The sequence below is a fragment of the Anoplophora glabripennis genome, unplaced genomic scaffold (assembly GCF_000390285.2).
Source record: "Anoplophora glabripennis isolate ALB-LARVAE unplaced genomic scaffold, Agla_2.0 scaffold267, whole genome shotgun sequence".
Classification (NCBI taxonomy): domain Eukaryota; kingdom Metazoa; phylum Arthropoda; class Insecta; order Coleoptera; family Cerambycidae; genus Anoplophora; species Anoplophora glabripennis.
Genome location: NW_019416452.1, coordinates 494,314 through 515,564, shown reverse-complemented (window position 1 = coordinate 515,564; position 21,251 = coordinate 494,314). Strand labels below are relative to the sequence as shown.

Here is a 21,251-nt window from a genome sequence, read left to right as displayed (position 1 = left end):
ACCACCAGGGCTAGGCTCTATCCCTTACTCAAAGGTGGAAACACCCTCAGTTTAAGGAATAAGCGAACGCTTATCAAGGTGGTACTTCAACCGCAGCTAACCTACGCCTCCACGGCGTGGGGTCACGCGGCAAAAAGCCACTTAAAGTCATTACAGGCTGTGGAAAACATAGCCCTCCGCACGGCCACCGACGCGCCCTGGTACGTAAGAAACACTGACATATTACGAGACTTACAATACACAAACGCTACACAGACAATAAGACAAAACGCGGAGAAACGGTTTGACGTAGCCGCTAGACATGACAATCCCCTCCTCAGGCAAGCCGTTGACTACGTACCCGATGTGACTGACAAACACTAAAGACCTAGACACTAACTTTTTGATGACGTCGTTGGGGTGACCACCCCAACGACCATCCCCCCCCCCTGCCCGCTAACCTTTTCTGTTTCAGAGATTGCCAGGATCAAGAAACGAAAACAACGACACACACACATACACCCCCCCATACCCTCCTTATCACTCCCTTCCCGCGCTAGCCTAAGGGCTAGGGATAATCCCCCTCGATCCCAAATCATTGAGGCCAATTTCTAGCCATGGAATAATGGCGCGAACTTCTCCAGTAATATCGAACATGTCACCATACCGCACCATATTGCATAATATTTACAGACCACCAGATTTAGATTCTTTCTAGATTTGAGTATACTTGTCTAATCTAGGGATTGAAGTTCCACGCTAGTTATAGAGGTCATTTGATTTGCGCATTTAGAATCTTGAATCTGCCTGGCCGGTACATTCTGCTTTCTGTGCTCTGTGTTTTTCTGTATTGTGTCTTCAGTCGTACCACTTGTCACTTGTCAGGGAGCGAGTTTGTTCATTGTTTATTAATAAAAAAAACGTCTTAACTTTCTAATTAATAAATGGGAATTTACTCTTAGTAGTTGTGATGTTAGTTTTGTGAAAATGTCATTTCATCAACCATATTCCGGCGACATTTTACATTTAAATGTTGGTGGAAAAAGGTAGGAAAGTAAAAAAGTGCAACATATTTTAGTTATCCAAAAGCTGTACTTTCTTAGGTTTTCAACTTCAAGACAAACTTTAACTTTAATACCTGATACGTTCTTTACTGCCCTCCTAAGTGGAAGGATCTCTAGCCTGAGGGATGAGAAGGGTGCTATATTTATTGATAGAGATCCAAAAATTTTCTCAATCATCTTGAATTACTTACGTACTAGAGAGATAGAGTTAAATGGGACTGATATTAGAACTCTAAGGCATGAGGCAGAATATTACAATATTGCACCTTTAGTTAAGAGACTTATGTTGTGCGAAGAACTGACACAATCAACATGTGGCGATGTCCTTTTTTACGGTTCTTTACCACCGCCTTGTAAGTTCCTCAGATATTTTTGAGCAAGTTAAATTTAATTCTAATGTCCATAGATATTCCCATACAAGATTCTAACAATGGAGCTTTACCATTTGTGGAAACCACAGCTGTACATCAGGTACGACCTGGCTCTAGTATCAGAATGCCTGAAAGCCAAAATGGCGGTGGAGATAGTAACAAAGCATCTACAAGTACTCCAAGCGAATGTGGTGAAAATTCAAAAAATACATCTGGACAGAATCAGCCAGTATCTCAAGCCGTAACTTCTGGTTTACCACAAAATAGAGCACAAGGTAAAATTAATATTATAATTAAGATGAAATGTGAAAAAAATTCTTATATTTAATAGTAAATATGTTTCATAATATAATTACTAGATTTTCATACATAACATAAAATTTGTTTCATTTTATAAACATTGAAACTCAGTTTATTAACAAATTTTGAATAAATTACAAATAATAATCGATGGAATTGAAACTTGATGAACATTCTTGTTATTATTAATATCATAAATTAAAATATAAATATAGCAAGTTTGATAAATGATTTTTTCAGAGATTTTTACTTTATATCTGTTCTATTATTTATATACTATGTGAAAATTAGTTATAAACTTTTATTTTTTTCTTGCAGGTCATTCACGAAATTCTTCCTTAGAATTAAGATTAGGTATGTCTACGAGTTACAGCAGAAGTTCCCAAGATTTAAGAGGCCTTGCAAGCCGAGGACATTCTAGAGCAGCTTCTTTAGATCTAAGACATGTCAGAAATTCATCTGCTGATTTAAACAAATTAATAAGAAATGATGTTGGACTAATTTTTGGAATGACAAGTAAAATTATTTATTATCTCAAGTAAATGAAGTAAAATGATTAATAAATTCTGATTTTAGATTCTAGTTGGGCAGATCCACTTAGAGTTCAAATTATAAAAGCACATCACAATTGGATTGTGGTTGCTTATGCCCATTTCGTTGTTTGCTATAGGTAAGTCCATTTATCTATAAGAGTGTAGGGCCACTTTTAAACTAAAAAATAAAGCACAATTATTTTTTTGTTGCATCGGAATTTCTTAAAATAATATTCAAATGGGGAGTGATGACAATCTTACTGGTTTGAGAAACAGGAACTTCCATTACATTTACTTTGTCAATTCTGTTATGTTGCAAAGCTGGTAGTGTCAACAATGGCCAATAGTAGTGATTAATTGCTTAAGTAAATCAACAGTACACTGGATTTACTCGTAATGCAATGCCAACAAAAAGAAAACGTAAGCTGGAATTTTTTATCAAAATTATAAAATGTGGTTGTATACAGGGTCGGAAAGTCCTCATGGTTCATCGGCCGTTACGCGAGAGCGATAAAGTAAGTCATAGAAATCCGTGCAATAGAAAAAGATGGCTATAATGAAGGCGTCTAATAGTCACCGCCCATTTCACCCTTCCACAAATAAGAAGTGGATCTTATTTGTGGAAGGGCGAAATGGGCGGTGACTATTAGACGCCTTCATTATAGCCATTTTTTTCTGTCGCGCGGATTTCTATGACTTTCTTTATCGCTCTCACGTAACGGCCGATGAACCATGGGGACTTTCCAACCCTGTATTTGTCTTTACAGTTGCTATAAAAATAATTATAATGTGCAAATTCCACAAATATTATGTCATCCGATGTGCTAATTCGAAATTAATATATTCACTGTGACTGGTTTTAACGATTTTCTGATTTCGTGATACCAAATTAGATCTGCATTTGGTGGTATGAGGCATACGAGTATACAGGGTGTCCCACCACGAACTCTATCGATGAATATTTGGGAAACCGCTTGAAGGATTTTTTTGAAATTTTGATGGTGTGTTAAGGACCGTGGGGCCTGCCAAGCTAAAATATTTTCAAGGTCATCGCACTTCCGGTTATACCGTATTCACATTCTGCAAAAAAATTAAGTGTACCTTTGTTAAAGTTTCCCTATACCTAAACCTAGTGGTTTTCATTTTATTTACGAATAAACATTTCCCTTTTCTTAAAACGATGTTTCCATTTGTTTTACACATTTTAGGTTGGCCGTGACAGGTAAGTAACAATCAACATGACAACTGTCACAGGTTTTTAATTGTCAAATCTATTTAGTTCCTTGTGCGTCGCTGCTCTAATAGAATCCGGTGATATATGCTATTTTATTTGGGACACTAAAAATAGTGTGTATAGTACTCCAGTAACAACAAAGGAAAATTGTATGCATAGAGTAAGACAAGCATTTGAGCATCTATCACCGGAATTTAATAGAGCAGCGACCCACAAGGAACTAATCCGAAGGTGTGAAAAATGTTTAGAAGTTGAGAAGTTGAAGGAAGACATTTTGAACTTTTATTAAAATAAATTTGACAATTAAAAACCTGTGACAGTTGTCATGTTGATTGTTACTTACCTGTCACAGCCAACCTAAAATGTGCGAAACAAATGGAAACATAATTTTTAGAAAAGTTACACTTAATTTTAGTGCAGAATGTGATTACGTTAAAAAATTAGGGGTTTCCATTTAAAAATTTCGAGTTTTTCACATTTTCTGAACTTCATATTCGATAAATTTTTTTTGACTACCCTGTAACTGGAAAATTTTCATGTCAAATTCGATAAATATATAGGTGGTTCCATTTAAAATATGAAAGTTAGTGTTGACTTCCGGTATAACTTGAAGTACGATGACCTTGAAAATATTTATCACGCCATCACAATTTCAAAAAAATCCTTCAAGCGGTTTCCCAGATATCCATCGATGGAGTTCGTGATGGGACACCCTGTATTGTGTCCTGTAAATATATATTTTTTTTTATTGTAATCCAATTATACTTTAAAATGAAACTGTTTCAACATTGATGTGAATTTATAAAATGTGATTACACAAGTGTGAGTTTAAATGTGATGTCATTTTCGATATCATCGAAGTTGTCTCCATCAAAAACATTGTGATTTCTTAACATGTTCTCTACTTCAAGTGCATGGGACATACAGAGCCTTCATAAATGATTACAAGCCACCTGACCAGTAATTTTGTTTGGAACAGTAATTTTATTTCCTTCACGTTGGCAATTAAATTTCAGTAAAATCAAAACAATTATATCAAGATTACATTAAAACGCAACATTCTGTTTCTGGTGATTGGTGTAATTTTTCACGAGATTCTATTCAACCAATCAGCGATCACATTATCTCGACCATAGACATAACAGTTTGTCATTGTTTATTGCGAACGAATCATTAATATTGGTGACATCAGGATTTAGGGAATTTCAATTGACACTATCAAGTGTGCATTGTTTGTTACCTAAGCTCGACTGTCTGCGGCTTGTAAACATTTATAAAGCCTCTCGTACATGCCCTGTGCCACAGTAAATGTGAAATATTCTATACTTCTTTCCCTTTGCTCATAACAATTAAAAATAAAAAAATGATTAAATACATGTGTAATATTTAAAATTTTACTTTTCTTATTTGGAATTTTAGACTAAAAGATTCAAGTGGCTGGCAGCAGGTCTTTACCAGCCCATACATAGAAAGTTGTATAGAAAGAATTGCAATAAATGCGAAAATGGGCTCTACAGAGACATCCAAAATGGTAGCGATTTCTTATGGCAGTCAAGTTCGTTTATGGGGCATATCAGATGCCGGTTCGAGGACTAATATCGGTATGACATGAGTTTACCTATTACTACCTAGATTACCTATCATGAAGTCACTACATGTTACTTTTTTCTTGTATTATTAGGTATTTCTACTAAACTGAAAAGAAAATGATAAATAATAACACAGTTTGCATTTTGAAAAACTTTCATTCTCAAATAGTCAACTATAATTGTGGTGTGGTGTATGATAAGCGTTTATCATAATACATAATACTTTACGCAATTTTGGTACATTAAATCAAATTATAAATTTGAGGTTAGGCTTAGGGGGGAAGTGCTGATCTTTAGTCTAGTGTTGGGTCGGTGTATTGTATAGCCATTATTGGTTAAAAAGGCAGTGTAATTTCCACCTGGTGTGTACCTCTGTACCAATGAGGTAACAGAAATAGACCTTATATTGTTCATTTCCCAAGAGATGAAGATATGGTGCTTAATAATTCCACGTGCTGACTTCTATCAAGTCATTTTTATGTACTATATGTAATAATTTAGTGTTGTGAAATATCACATACAGGGTGGGCCATTAGTGTGAGAAAATAAAATAATAACTCCCTTGTTACGCATAATACAGAAAAAAAGTTTATATAAAAGTTGTACATAATCAAGAAACCTAAACTACAAAATTAATTTGAAACATACAGGGCGATGAGTAAAAACGGGATACGACAAATATTACATTTTTTAAACACCCTGTATATTTTTAAACATGGATTTCCGAGAAAATTCTATATATAGCGATATAAACAGTTTATCATTTTAGTGCGTAGTTGCCAAGTTATGTAGAAAATTCTTCGAATTTTGGAAAAAACATGACGTCGAAAAAATTGTATTAACTTTCAGTTACTAACACTTGGAACAAAATAATTAGTTATAGGCAAATGTTAGACAAAGGCTCCTATATTAGCTAATATTGATATTTTATACAGGGCATTTTTTATAATACAATCATTTTTAGAAATTTAAAATTTTTTAAATGGAATGTATTTTATTTCTGAAAATTTTTTATTATTTTATAGAATACCACAAATAAATATTAACTAATAAATGATAAATTATGAACTGACAAGTTGACACAAAAAAATCAAGTTTGAACTTTCTAAAAATGCTCGTGTTATAAAAAATGTCCTGTATAAAATATCGATATTAGCTAATATAGGAGTCATCACCAGAGAGCGGACAATTAGTGTCTTTAACCTGAACATAGATATGTCATTCATAAATCTAGATACGTTATCCATGACGCAGTGGAGTGTCGGGTATACATCGGGAATTCACGTCATAATTCACGAAAATTCCACGGTACATATATTTTTAGGCTTTATAAAATATTTAGAAAATCAGAAATTGTATAACTACATATTTATTCAATAAAGTTCAGTTAAAAATAGTGTCGTACTGGAAGTTAGGAGTTAATGTAACGAATATCCTCAGGCGACGCACATGATAGAATAGTCCAATCCACGCTCCATTCATAACAGGGCTGCAGTTTGAATTCTGACCATTAGGAATTTGATAAACGCAACCGATGTTGACGGATGGACTAGAGATGGGCGCGAGTGTCATTTAATTTCTTTAGGACTAAATCAACTTAATTATTTTCTCGTTGTTTTATCAGTTCACATGATTTACGGATTTTAAATAAAGGATACAAATCTTCGCGAGGACAATACGATATATTTATTATAGATAGTAATTATATTTTGCATAGTTTACACACAATACATTTTTGAACGCATACACATCCTTACCTGAATTTGACCTAATCTTCGGGTTAAAGACACACATTGTCTGCCCTCTAGTTATCACCTAATATTTGCCTATAACTCTGTCAAATATTTTTGCTCCACGTGTTAGTAGTTGAAGGATAATACAACTTCTTCAAGGTAATGTTTTTTTTCCAAAATTCAAAGAATTTTCTACATAACTTGAAAACCTCGCACTAAATGTTAAACTGTTTATATTGCCATATGTATACGGAATTTTCTCAGAAATCCATATGTTTAAAAATATACATGATTCATTTAAAAAATGTAATATTTGGGGTGTTTCGTTTTTACTCATCACCCTATACGTTTCAAATTAATTTTGTCGTTTAGGTTTTTTGATTTTGTTCAACTTTTATATAAACTTTTTTTCTGTATTATGAACAATAAGGGAGTTATTTTACCTTCTCACACTAATGGGCCACCCTGTATATGATAAAACATATTAGTTTTCTAAGTATTTTCGCTAGATTTTGAATATGATCCCAACATATCCACTGATCAACTACCACCCCTAAATATTTATTTTTGTCCTTTTTTTCTAAGCATTCAGTTATAATTGCCTACGCTACTTTTTGTTACAAAATTTCTATTTATCTATAAAATAAAATTCTAGTCAACTTCAGTAATAGGAAATATAACCAATATCTCATATGTTTCATAGAAGTACTGAGGGTTAGAAGTCATCAACAAACACAAAAAATTATTACCGTATAAGAAATAATATCGCTGTCAATGCTCTCCAAATATGCTGTTATTTATGTAAATTTAAAATAAAATGGGATCCAATATTGTACCATGTGGCACCCCCTAATATCCAAGAGTGCTCAGTGTTTTTTTTAAGCAGTGAGTGATCTAAGGTGTCAAAATGCCTTGGCTAGTTATAAAAATGTACCAAGACAATTTTTATATTAATTTGGAAATTTAATAAAGTTATTAATGAACTCCAGCATCTTCAGTACTAATTTTATTACTGAAATGATATTGACTGTCAGATAAAATATTAAACTTTTCAATGTATCTAATTAAATAATATTTTAAAGGATTTAACATATTTCAGCAATTGTGGTGAGGCATATTAAGATTATTAAGTAAAAGAGATTTCCATTACAAATTGTTTTTTAACACGTTGACTGCGAGATAATCTCAATGTACTTGTCCGTGACTGCGATACATATCTTCGGGGATATCTAACAAAACTTCTTCTGTGTGCGGTACATATCCTTGGGGATATGTAATTTTTTTTACATTTGATCCTATAAAATTAAAAATAACACAATTATTGCTATAAACTTGCATGTATCTGTAACTATATATGTATGTATGGTACCGCAGTTAACGTGTTAAATATTTATTCTTTTTATTTACTTTTTGCTGTTGGCATTTGCTTTCAAATTTTGCCACATATTAGAAATATCTAATATATGGCAAATCTAATCAAATCAAATTTAATTCTTATATTCTAATTTGAATAAGACATATTTTTAATTTGAATTCCCAAAACTATATATACAATTTATTTTATTCATAACTAAATCTGCAACATATACATACTTTAGTTTTGGGATGTCACCTCTGTCACCTCTGAAGTGACATCAAAACAATGTGGTAATCTCGGTGGTAATGGTTTACCACATAGAGAGATTGTTATAAACATTTAAATTTTAGGTACCTTCAATTTGCACGTTAGGGTAGAGTATCTATTTTTTATTGGCAGCCAGTTGGTGGCTCTGTCTCCTTCTGGGAAATTAGGTGTATGGCATGCGATGACACAACACTGGCAGACTCAAGATGTTATGCCAATCGCTTCATTTGACACGGCGGGATCAATATTGTTGCTTGGCTGCAACAATGGCTGTATTTACTACATAGGTAAAAACTTAATTGCATTGTTGATTAATTAATTACTAAAATCCTTAAATTATTTTAGATATGCAAAAATTCCCATTGAGAATGAAAGATAACGATCTTTTGGTTACTGAACTTTATCGGGATCCTAATAATGACACTGTGACTGCTATTTCGGTATACCTAACTCCAAAAACCAGTAAGTATTAAAATGCCTTGCTTCTGTTTTATTACTATATCATGACCATGACCAGCTTCCATTTGTTATTTTTCTGAATTTGCCCAAAATAAAATCAAAACTGAATATTGTTTACTTTTTTACATTAATTATTGAAATATATTTTCCCATTGTAAAATGTGCAATTTTGTCAGTATACATGTATCTATCGTTACGTTAAGTTATAACGTTTTGCGTGAAGCAAGCTTTGATAGTTGTCATGGAGATACACATTGAACAGCATTCAGCAGTCAAGTTCTGTTTTAAAGTCGGTAAAACAGGTACAGAAACGTATTAACTGTTACAAATGGCGTATGGTGAGGAGTGTGTATCACGTCCTACTGTGTTCCTGTGGTTTGGGAGGTTTGATATTGGCCGAGAATTTTTTCTAAGCATCGGAGAAATTTAATTGTTGTCTCTTCTTGTTTGGAGGAATGCAGTGATCGGTTGCATGCATGGCAACATCATTGTGCCTCTATGACGATACAGGCAGCAATAGCGATGTTGTCGGAGTCTCACGAAAAATATTAGAAAGATTAGTGAAAAATCAAGACATTATTTTAGCAGAATGTTCTATGTGTTTTTTATACCAATTTTACGGCGGGAACTGCGCCATTTGGACTTTTCTTGAAGAATTTTTCTAAAACATAGGTAAGGAAGATTTGAAGTTCACTCGCCCTGTATACTACANCCAAAAACCAGTAAGTATTAAAATGCCTTGCTTCTGTTTTATTACTATATCATGACCATGACCAACTTCCATTTGTTATTTTTCTGAATTTGCCCAAAATAAAATCAAAACTGAATATTGTTTAATTTTTTACATTAATTATTGTAATATATTCTCCCATTGTAGAATGTGCAATTTTGTTCCTATTTTAGTTTATTTAGGAAAAATATAAACAATCTGTTCATAAATTCCACCAATAATGCTTAAGACCTTTAAATTTTACTTAAAAATAACTTTTTATACATTATATTAGTCCAGCTATTAAATTTTAAAACTGGTTTTATTGTGAAATGTGCGATGCTGTCTATCTGTGGTTAGCAGAACTACGTGGTGGGAAGCCTTCTGAGTGACCGAACAAAATTTCGTCAGTATACATGTATCTATCGTTACGTTAAGTTATAACGTTTTGCATGAAGCGAGCTTTGATAGTTGTCATGCAGATACACATTGAACAGCATACAGCAGTCAAGTTCTGTTTTAAAGTCGGTAAAACAGCCACAGAAACGTATTAACTGTTACAAATGGCGTATGGTGAGGAGCGTGTATCATGTCCTACTGTGTTCCTGTGGTTTGGGAAGTTTGATAATGGCCAAGAATTTTTTCTAAACATCGGAGAAATTTAATTGCTGCCTCTTCTTGTTTGAAGAAATGCAGTACTCAGTCGCATGCATGGCAACTCTATGCCTCTACGACAATTCTGGCAGCAATAGCGATGTCTGCGGAGTCTCACGAAAAATATTAGAAAGATTAGTGAAAAATTGAGTCTCATTATTTTAGCGGAATTGATCTAGTGTTTTTTTATACCGATTTTACGGTGGGAATTGTGCCATTTGGACTTTTCTTGAAGAATTTTTCTAAAACATAGGTAAGGAAGATTTGAAGTTCACTCGCCCTGTATACTACAACAATAACTTCTAATTCTAATATGTATATCGGAGACACTCGGTGGACATGGGGATTAATTTGCACCATTGTCTCCATCGAAATAATAAACGGGTGACGTAATACTATTTATTACAAGTGCGAACACTAAAGTATGGGAGCTGTTATACAAGTTATAAAATAGGAATTAACGGTCCGCCACTGTCAGCCCTATAACCTGTTCACTACTTTTCTATCAAAACAATAATAACAATAATAATAATAATAATAATAAAAGCCACACAGCTATGGTTGTTTCATCAATTGAATGATGCAGTTGCTTCTCGGGCATTCAGTTTTGTTCCGTTCACAGGAGCATTTCCCAGTGCATACCTCTACCCTATCAGTTTACCTTTTTACCAAACATGACTATATAAGGAAGTGTTTACAAAAGTTAGATAATGATGGTCTTTCACACACAGGCTGAAACCTAGCCCTGAAGAGATAACAATTTGGTCCTCTAAATATTTCTGTAACATAAACAAAAACAAGCCCTTCAACATTCCATTGATGGTGACAGTTCCTCGAGTGACTACGAATTCATAAGCGGTTACAAGCACTCTAGTTTTTTAACATTTTTAGTTTATGTATTCCACTATGTGGAAGAGCATGTGAACTCAAGAGAACTAAAGAATTAGTTCCATGAACTATTCATTTTAATAAATGAAATCGAGTGAAAAACAAAAAATTGCTTTTATCAAGGAAAGTGTTTTTTTACTCTCCATAAGTGTCTTAATATTAAACACAGTTTTGTTATTTTTTCTCGAATTCTTGAAACACAAAAAAACTTTTATTCCACTAATAAGTCGTAATTTCCAGCGGATAGGAAATGAATATTATTTTTGAATTTCTTTCTCTAATAACCATAATTGAAATTTTTAGCTTGATTGATGGAAAAACATTTAAAGTGCCATAATTTTTTTAAAACTTTTTTTTGTCTACTGAAAAAGAGCAATATTTCACTAAGACATGATGGCTGGTTGAGCTGGTTCTTGACATGAATCTGTCACTAAATTCTGTGCTAATTCTTAATGAAACAACCTGTATAACTGGTTATACCACTTACAACTTTTTTAATTTTGTGCACAATGAAGTAAATGAAAGGNCAATATTTCACTAAGACATGATGGCTGGTTGAGCTGGTTCTTGACATGAATCTGTCACTAAATTCTGTGCTAATTCTTAATGAAACAACCTGTATAACTGGTTATACCACTTACAACTTTTTTAATTTTGTGCACAATGAAGTAAATGAAAGGGAGATATATTTTCATATGATCATGTAAAAAAAAATAAACTCAATTTTCAGTTAACGAAAAAAGCTGTTTTATTATTTTTTTTATCTCAGTACAAAATTTTGGGCAATTTCAGTACACATTTTGTTGTCAATTTCCCAGTAACTTATGCCTTGTGTTTCATGCCAGCGTCAGAGAGGGGTCGCGAAGGTATGAGACAGTTTTTGAACACATATACACATATCTGATATGTTATTTATTTAGCTATACAATGTACATCAGACTTAAACATCATTACAATACAACATTCAAGAAACCTTAAGCTTTAGATTTTGCAAAAGCTTTATTTGCAAGTCTGAATGAGGAACATATTTTTGTTTGTCTATAAAACTATGTAATACTGCTTTTAGAACTAAATTTTTAAATTTTTTTCTTTACATAGAATTTGCCTCTTCTTGTCCTTTGGAGTATTATTTCATTTGATTTGATATTTTAATACAAATAATTAAACGGTAATCTCTTAGGAGCATATAGGGTAAATTAAAATAACACTCCGTATAATTTTTTTCCGAATGTTTTGACTGACTAAAACCTACTTGAATATTTTAATAAAATTTTGGCATAGTGTATAACAGATAAGGTTTGATGTTAAAAATGACCTTTTATTATTACAAGACATTTACTAGGCAAATGGTTAGAATCATTTTGAGCATTTATTGAGTCAATATTTATCAAACCCTTTACTTGATTGATAGGTAGGTCGAGACGGACTTGCTTTATGGAAACCTAGGTCGTTCAATTTAGTCCTGGGACTTTTCTGTGAGGTCATCTAAAAGAACTCATTTATTCAACAGCTGTAAATACCAAAAAAAAACTTGAGAATGACATAGAACTTTAACCCTTTATGCTTCTGCCCGAATGTGGCTCGGGATTGATTGAAGTAATTCATGTGGTTTTTGCTTTACCTCCCCGAATTAGACTCGGGATTCATTATAAAAGCATGTTTATACACACAGTTTTCTACATTGAAAGTTTTGAAGGTTGTAGTATTTATTCATAGATGGCTCTCGTGATAAAAATACTTCTCAATTTTCACATCAGCATTTTTATACAAGTCATGACATGCACAAACCATTTTCCACAGATTACATTTTTATTTGTGATATACAGGGTGATTCAGAACTAATCCAAAAAAGAGTTTTAGACGTACAGGGGACTTTTACAAATACAATTTTGTATAGAAAAAATCAAAAAGGGCAATTCGAAAATGATTTAAAGATACACTTCTGTAGGGCACTGGAAATTGGTCCGCTGTAAAACCTGACCTTGTACAATGCGACCGGTATGGCGGCAAAGAGTGATAAAAACTTACAAAAACTTTCGCAAGGAAAGAAATAAATTGAATTTTATAGCACCTATTTTATATCCGCATTATCAGCAAATTCAACTGCTTTGTTGTTATTATCAATTAATAAAATTAATTTGTGGTTTTAAATAATAAAATAATTTGACATACCTGATGTAACAACAACTGTTCGAAATTTTATCCACCGACGTATAGACACAAATGTTGTCTTGCTTCACCATAACACAAATGCTTCACCATAATACAGATGTTGTCTTGCTTCACCATAACTCAAAACAATACCCATCAATTCCGAGTTGCTATACACGCAAGCCATTTTCAACACTAACTACTAAAAAACTATTGTAAACACCACCACAGTAAACACTATCGCAACGACGAAGATTGTAAAATCGAATTTTATTATTCGGAGTCGCTGAGGCCACGTGGCTCTCCATGCGTATTGCGAATGACGCTAGAGACTACAGTTGTTCAGCTATGTAATGGTTGAATGTACACAACTTTTTTCTCCGAAACTAAGCATTTTACAAGAATTTCTTTTATTTATTCCCAAATTTTTTTGGATAAGTTGTGAATCACCCTGTATAGGTAAAAACACTTATTTATTATATGCCCAAAATTGTATGTTTTTTTATTTTTGGAGTTCTACGCCACTGAATATAAAAATTAGATAGGAAGGGTGTGAAAATCTACTCCTATGGATAATAGCATTCCATTCTTGTCATAAGATACCTCAAAACAANATATTTATCAAACGCTTTACTTGATTGATAGGTAGGTCGAGACGGACTTGCTTTATGGAAACTTAGGTCGTTCAATTTAGTCCTGGGACTTTTCTGTGAGGTCATCTAAAAGAATTCATTTAATCAACAGCTGTGAATACCAAAACAAAAAACTTTTGTTGAGAATGACATAGAACTTTAACCCTTTATGCTTCTGCCCGAATGTGACTCGGGATTGATTGAAGTAATTCATGTGGTTTTTGCTTTACCTCCCCAAATTAGACTCGGGCTTCATTATAAAAGCATGTTTATACACACAGCTTTCTACATTGAAAGTTTTGAAGGTTGTAGTATTTATTCATAGATGGCTCTCGTGATAAAAATACTTCTCAATTTTCACATCAGCACTGGTACATTTTTATACAAGTCGTGACATGCACAAACCATTTTCCGCAGATTACATTTTTATTTGTAATATACAGTGTGATTCAGAACTATTCCAAAAAAGAATTTTAGATGTACAGGGGACTTTTACAAATACAATTTTGTAAAGAAAAAATCAAAAAGGGCAATTCGAAAATGATTTAAAAATACACTTCTGTACGGCACTGGAAACTGGTCCGCTGTAAAACCTGACCTCACACAATGCGACCGGCATGGCGGCAAAGAGTGATAGAAACTTACAAAAACTTTCGCAAGGAAAGAAATAAATATAATTTTCTATCACGCGCGCTCGCAATGGGACCTATAGTGTAGGGAGTTAGGTGCATGGAAAGTGCTAGATAGTACAACAGCGTGATGTTATTTTCATAGTGCAACGCTCGTGCACCTAACCCCCTATGCTATAGGTCCCATAACGACTCGCACTTGTGATAGAAAATAGTATGTACAACTCGTTCGGAAAAGTTGCTATAGCGCCACTTGGGCGCTTTCCGCACTCGCTACGCTTGTGCGTCAACTGCGTTCCCGTGGCGCTATTGGCAACTTTTCCCCACTCGTTACACAATGTACTATTATAGCACCTATTTTATATCCGCATTATCAGAAAATTCAACTGCTTTGGCCGTTATTGTTATTATCAATTAATAAAATTAATTTATGGTTTTAAATAATAAAATAATTTGACATACCTGATGTAACAACAACTGTTCGAAATTTTATCCACTGACGTATAGACACAAATGTTGTCTTGCTTCACCATAAAACAAATGCTTCACCATAATACAGATGTTGTTTTGCTTCACCATAACTTAAAACGATACCCATCAACTCTGAGTTGCTATACACGCAAGCCATCTTCGACACTAACTACTAAAAAACTATTGTAAGCACCACCACAGTAAACACTATCGCAATGACGACAATTGTAAAATCGAATTTCAGTATTCGGAGTTGCTGAGGCCACATGGCTCTCCATGCGTATTGCGAATGACGCTAGAGACTACAGTTGTTCAGCTATGTATTGGTTGAATGTACACAACTTTTTTCTCAGAAACTATAAGGATTTTACAAACATTTCTTTTATTTATTCCCAAATTTTTTTGGATAAGTTGTGAATCACCCTGTATAGGTAAAAACACTTATTTATTATATGCCCAAAATAAATCGTTTTGTTTTTTTATTTTTGGAGTCCTACGCCACTGAATATAAAAATTAGATAGGAAGGGTGTGAAAATCTACTCCTATGGATAATAGCATTCCATTCTTGTCATAAGATACCTCAAAACAATATAATTTTTTTCAATTTTTGATGGTCTTCGCCACTGACAATTGAAATTTATGCTATGACTGAAAACATTATATTTTTGTTATTAAGAGGGCAAAAAATATTGATTTTTTTTTCAATTTTTGGACCTACTCCACTGGAAATCAAAATTTAAAAAGGAACTATAAAAAATATGTCAAAAATATATTGCATTGAATGAGAATATTCCATTTTTAAGAGGGGTAATCAGATGCATAATAATCCTGGAATATTATTTCATGTGCACTGGGAAAACATTCTTAGAATATGAAAGTGTAGGAGAGCTGATTTTGAACACTTGTCAAAGTAATATTTACCTTTTTTAATATTTGTAGTCTGAATGACCAATCCCTTCAAAGTTTTTTGGACGTAACAAAGTTAAATAATCTATATACATTATACGATTTGTAAAAGAATTAACTCTATTTGTTAATGCCCATTTCAAATACCAATTTATCTCAAAATTCATTTATTTTGTCAAAATAAATGAATAGTACTGTTTTTAAAGAAAAATCTTCCGGATATCTAAAAGTATTTTGAAAAGATGTGTTTTGGGGTAGTTCGTTTCTACATACCTTGAAATAGTAAAAGATTCATTTCAATATCAAATTGCAGAACCTTGTCTGTAATACATTATACCAGAGTTCTAAAGTTAGAATCCAAAATATAAATTTCTAAGTATATATTTCTTTGGGGACTTATATCTCGCTAATTGTTGACATTGCCAAAGTTTTAGGGGAATCAGGATCAACCTCATTAAAATTAAGAAAAGATGCGTAATTAGTCAAATCTGAAGGCATCGATCGTAATCACCTTGACGGCCTACAAATGTCAAATTTGTGGGCAGGCGTCAGCGTTACTTTGACTTATCTGATAGTGTAATTTATAAACTCAATAGTCCTAGTGTTAGTTACATTATAAGCTCCGGAGAAATAAGTGTATATCTACCAAACATCCTATACACGTATACTTACTAAATTATTTTCAAGGCCATTGGCTTGTGTAAACGCAAATATTCTAATTTTATGGAAAAGCTTATTACATAAAGTAAATTTTTTTTATAAAGCTTATAAAATTTTACAAATCATACTGAGAGTATGAAAAAAATGTATTACAAAAATTCACATTTGCTTATCTTATTGATAGGAATAGCTTGAATAAGAGGAAGTAATCAGATACCTACTGATGAAATATATGGCATTCTGGCTTAGACAAACTTCACCCTAGATAGATTTTACAATACAGTAGTATATGTTTACTTTAGTGCAAAATGTAAAGCTCTTACCTATTTGAATACTTTTTGTGCACAAATTTTAATGTATTGGTTTGCTGGTATGCCACACAAGGACACCAAGCTACCAATTTTTTAATGGCAGAAAGCTAATCACTAGAAATTAGCTGACACTTATATGCTTAGGTGTAGATTGCTGTAGAATTACTTGATATATCGTGTTAAATGAATCTATCTCAAATATTAAGACAGATATGGCATATAGTCTATATGCGTATTGTGTTAGACGGAAAATATTACTATTTGCCAGGCAGCCAAGTTCTTGTCCAACATACCAGGCGCATGGTACACTATTTAGGGTTTCCAGTGAGATTTAACATCAGTCAGAAACCTATAAAAATTACAGGAATAATTATAATAGCCATTATTCTTTTGATACAAATTTGTATGAATTTTTCAAGTGGCCGAAACATTTTGTCAGTTGAGGAAAAAATAACTAAAAAATGTATTCTGTCATACCATAAGTTCCAATCTGCAATTGCATAATTTCGTTCAAACAGATTTACATATGAATTGCTATCTAATATAATTTGCAGCTTATAAGAGCATATCTCAGTGTAGAAGAAGGGTAATGGGTATTTTTTTTATCAGTTGCCAAATAAAGAGGAAAAATAAACATACAGGGTATCCCAAGAATTGCGATACAAATCTCAGGAATAGGTAGGTGGGGTTAAAACAATGTCAGTGCTTTATATAAAGTTTTGTCATATGTGCAATTATTAACGTGTAACCTTATCCCGGACGTGAATGTATGTCCGTCTATTATTCTCTTCAGGACAGTGGAGAAATATAAAAATAGCATTAATTTACTAGCCCTATGCTTAAAATAGTCAAACGGTACCTTCTACATCAACCAATATTCTTGACTGCCGACTCCAGCCTTCTCTCTTCCAGTCAAGACCCCTACACAGTTTCCCCGCAGCATCTACCGCCAAAACTCCGCATCATCACTTAAGCGGCTCGTCCACTACACATCCCCATCTCTACCACACTCTTACGTAGTACAAACGATTTACATGTTTTCAAAGTTAGAAATTGAAAACCTGTTTTTATTTGTAATTTCTAAAATATGCATTTGAAGTCAATGCAAAAGTGATGATATATAATATAAGTAAATTTATTATTGCCTCCAGAACATCAGGAGCCCAATGGTTAATAATGCAGAATCTAAGCATGATGTTTGAATTTGATAAATTAGGGATTTAGAAGAAATTTATTATAATCGATAATTACTGTTAGATAAAGCACATTAATAAGATGGGAATAAGGCACGATCAAAATTGTTATATCATAACATTTTAAATGTCGATCAATGAATATGAATAAAGTGTTATCCCTTAATTCAATAATGAAATCTAGTATGACAAAATTTTATATGGAATGCTGACATTGTCTCGCTCCTAAATTTTTTACCTCAAGTAATCGAATACCCTGTATACGGTGAAATTTCCTAAAGTTGTATGTTGGAAGGAAATAACAACTGGGTCTTTTATAATTCATGCAAAAGAAACAAATTTGAGAATATTTGCCAAATCTTATACACAAATTTTGAGTAAAATATTTATCAGTGCACACTCCTCAAAATGAATGTTTTAAGAATCAAAAATAGTCTTCAAACTACTACTTTTGTGGACTAGCTAGCAAAATAATATGAAAACATTTTACCATTTTTGTGTTTATTCCCATTGAAATAACAATAATTATTGAATGTGTAATTATAATTGTAGAAGAAAATGAAACATGATTGACAACTATTTGTATAGCAAGTACGCGAAATAATTTATTGACGGATGAATCTGAATGTTTATGGTGAGTCCGTGAAACAATTTTACTTACATATTACTATTACATACAAAATTTTTCAGTGTAACGTTCACAAATTGCTAAAATGCAAATTATTAAGTCACTAATTAATTTCTATCACGCCCGCTCGCTATGGGACCTATAGCGTGGGGCGTAGGGGGTTATGTGCACGGAAAGTGCCAGATAGTACAACGGCGTGATGTTATTTTCATAGCGCAACGCTGGAGCATTGTGCTATGAAAAATATAACCCCCTACGCTATAGGTCCCATAACGACTCGCACTTGTGATAGAAAATAGTATGTGCAACTCGTTCGGAAAAGTTGTCATAGCGCCACTTGGGCTGTCAACTATTCCGGCGTGGCGCTATTGGCAACTTTTCCTCGCTCGTTACATAATGTACTATATTTTGCAATAATAGTTTGTTTTGTGTTACAATAGTTTTTTCCAAGGGAATAAATACCATACGGTACATTGATTCCATGATTATTTTGTGTCCTAACTCCAAACAGTGGCATTTTTAATTTACAAAAGCATTCATGCATGTACGCAAAACGCTTTGACAAAAAAATACAGAGTTCAAAGTATGCGTTCCTAACTGATTTTTTTCTTGCCAGCCAGACTTTCGCCAAAACTACCCTATTTGGGTTCAACTATTGGTATAAAAATTTATTAAACCGATTCAATTTTCAATAAATTAAAACATCTTTCTAGGGAATATAAATTTAATTCAAAGTTTTTTCCTTATTTTCCTGAATGTTATAAAAATAACTTTATCTTAATTTCTTGTGATTGGCTTTACTGTTCTGCTTTTGTCTTGTTACTTCTCGGCAACCATTTAAATCTCATTAACTCACATAAAATAACATCGCTTAGTCTTACCCTAGTATTTTTTGTCAAATGTATTAAGTAATGAGGTTGATTATTTAGACTTGTGCGGCAACTGGATCGAAATAGCTTATGGTACAACGTCTGGCGCCGTCAGAGTTATTGTACAGCACCCAGAGACTGTTGGACATGGGCCTCAGTTATTTCAGACTTTTACTGTGCATCAGAGCAAAGTGACAAAGGTAAGTCCTAAGACTCCTAAGTTATTATTTTTAGTATAGCTCAAGCATATTTCAACAAATTTTTGTATTAGACTGCAAATTCATTGTTTCCATTTTGCCTTAATGGGTCACCATTGCATACACATATTTGTTTTCTTTTAATCATCACGATTCAAAATTTCTAAGTAAAATTTTGTTTTTAAAGTAAAGTCATTACTGCATTTGCATAATTACAGAATATGCAATAGTTCTACTTAACGTCAGTTTTGATGAGATTTTCATTTTGGTATTCTCCATACACACATTTGGGGAAATAACGTACAAAGATGCATCTTACTTCCATGGATGTAGCAAGACTGAGATGACCATGTGTCCAAAATTTTCTAAGGCTCATAATGATGTTAATCCAACCAATGTTCTTTTATTAAAGAAAGTTGGTAATTTTGTTTTTTCCATTGTATAGGAGGTGTAGGTAACTAAAATGTTTGACTAAACTTTAATGATGGATTCTGTTACAAATTAACAAAAAAGCTCCTATTTTTGAGATATAGACTGTTAAAAGATTATGCTTTCTTTTTGAAATACAGCGTGTTGAAATAAAAAAAATAAATCTTAGATTAGAAGAGTTTATTTGAAATGCAACTTTAATTTTTGATTTTCTACAAGCATAGGTACATGAATAAAGATTCTTTTAAATTCAGAAGGTAATTCCAGGGGTGCAGGAAGTATTTTTCTCTCTCGGTTTATTTCAAACTTGACTCACTATGATGACATGCTGCATGTTATAACGATGTACCATTTTGAAGATGCTAAATGTTAAATATTAGGCTATGTTTTTATAATTAGTATTAAAAATATATACATAAAATAAATCAAATATTATTTACATGGCTTCCCTCAACTGTGCTTTACAACATGAAATAAATGTCATATCTATTTTCATCAATTCACCCTATGTGTTGAAAGCGAAGCATTTCTGTATACAATAACTTCCCTTAGTACAATTTTACTTCTTTAAAAAGTTATGGACCTTATTGATGTAGAATTAGTTTATTTTTTACCTAAAACATGTCATTAAGAACACCTTAATGTTTCTGAGCTTTGTTGTATTCATAGGGTAGATATTAACATTATATTAGAGGTAATCCCTTAGCACAATCGTGTGCAATTCTAATACAAGTTGTTTCAAGTTTACTTGAAATAGCCAAATTGTGTGGGATTGTTTTGTGTCTATTGATGAAATTTATATCGTTTCTTATGCAAGATACTTTTACAATACTTGCACCAGACTTAACCAAAAGTACTTGAGTCCAAAGGGGTGAATTAGTATAAGTCAAGTACAATATGTCTTACTTAATTCTAATGTAAGTCTGCAACATAATCACTTGCTTTAATTTACCCCTTTGTGCTCAAGTGCCCTGAATCGAATCCATTGAAAGCTTTGATCAAGACAATTGCACAATGAATCTTGCAGTAAACCTGAT

The 21,251-nt window shown here is 32.9% G+C and overlaps 1 protein-coding gene across 2 annotated transcripts in view; it reads left to right on the top strand.

The window, feature by feature from the left end:
* Positions 1 to 860: 860 nt before the first annotated feature.
* LOC108905474 (BTB/POZ domain-containing protein KCTD3) overlaps positions 861 to 21,251 on the top strand; it is a 29,398-nt gene continuing 9,007 nt past the window's right edge. Inside the window, exons 1-9 of one of the 2 annotated variants that reach the window (XM_018708347.1) lie at positions 861 to 1,025; positions 1,083 to 1,396; positions 1,450 to 1,689; positions 2,033 to 2,230; positions 2,291 to 2,384; positions 4,901 to 5,082; positions 8,511 to 8,714; positions 8,773 to 8,889; positions 19,649 to 19,788. In XM_018708347.1, coding sequence (XP_018563863.1) covers positions 967 to 1,025; positions 1,083 to 1,396; positions 1,450 to 1,689; positions 2,033 to 2,230; positions 2,291 to 2,384; positions 4,901 to 5,082; positions 8,511 to 8,714; positions 8,773 to 8,889; positions 19,649 to 19,788 — 1,548 coding nt within the window. In that variant the 5' untranslated portion in view covers positions 861 to 966. Of the gene's footprint in view, positions 1,026 to 1,068; positions 1,397 to 1,449; positions 1,690 to 2,032; positions 2,231 to 2,290; positions 2,385 to 4,900; positions 5,083 to 8,510; positions 8,715 to 8,772; positions 8,890 to 19,648; positions 19,789 to 21,251 lie in introns of both variants that reach the window. The other variant, XM_018708348.1, reaches the window with a different exon arrangement.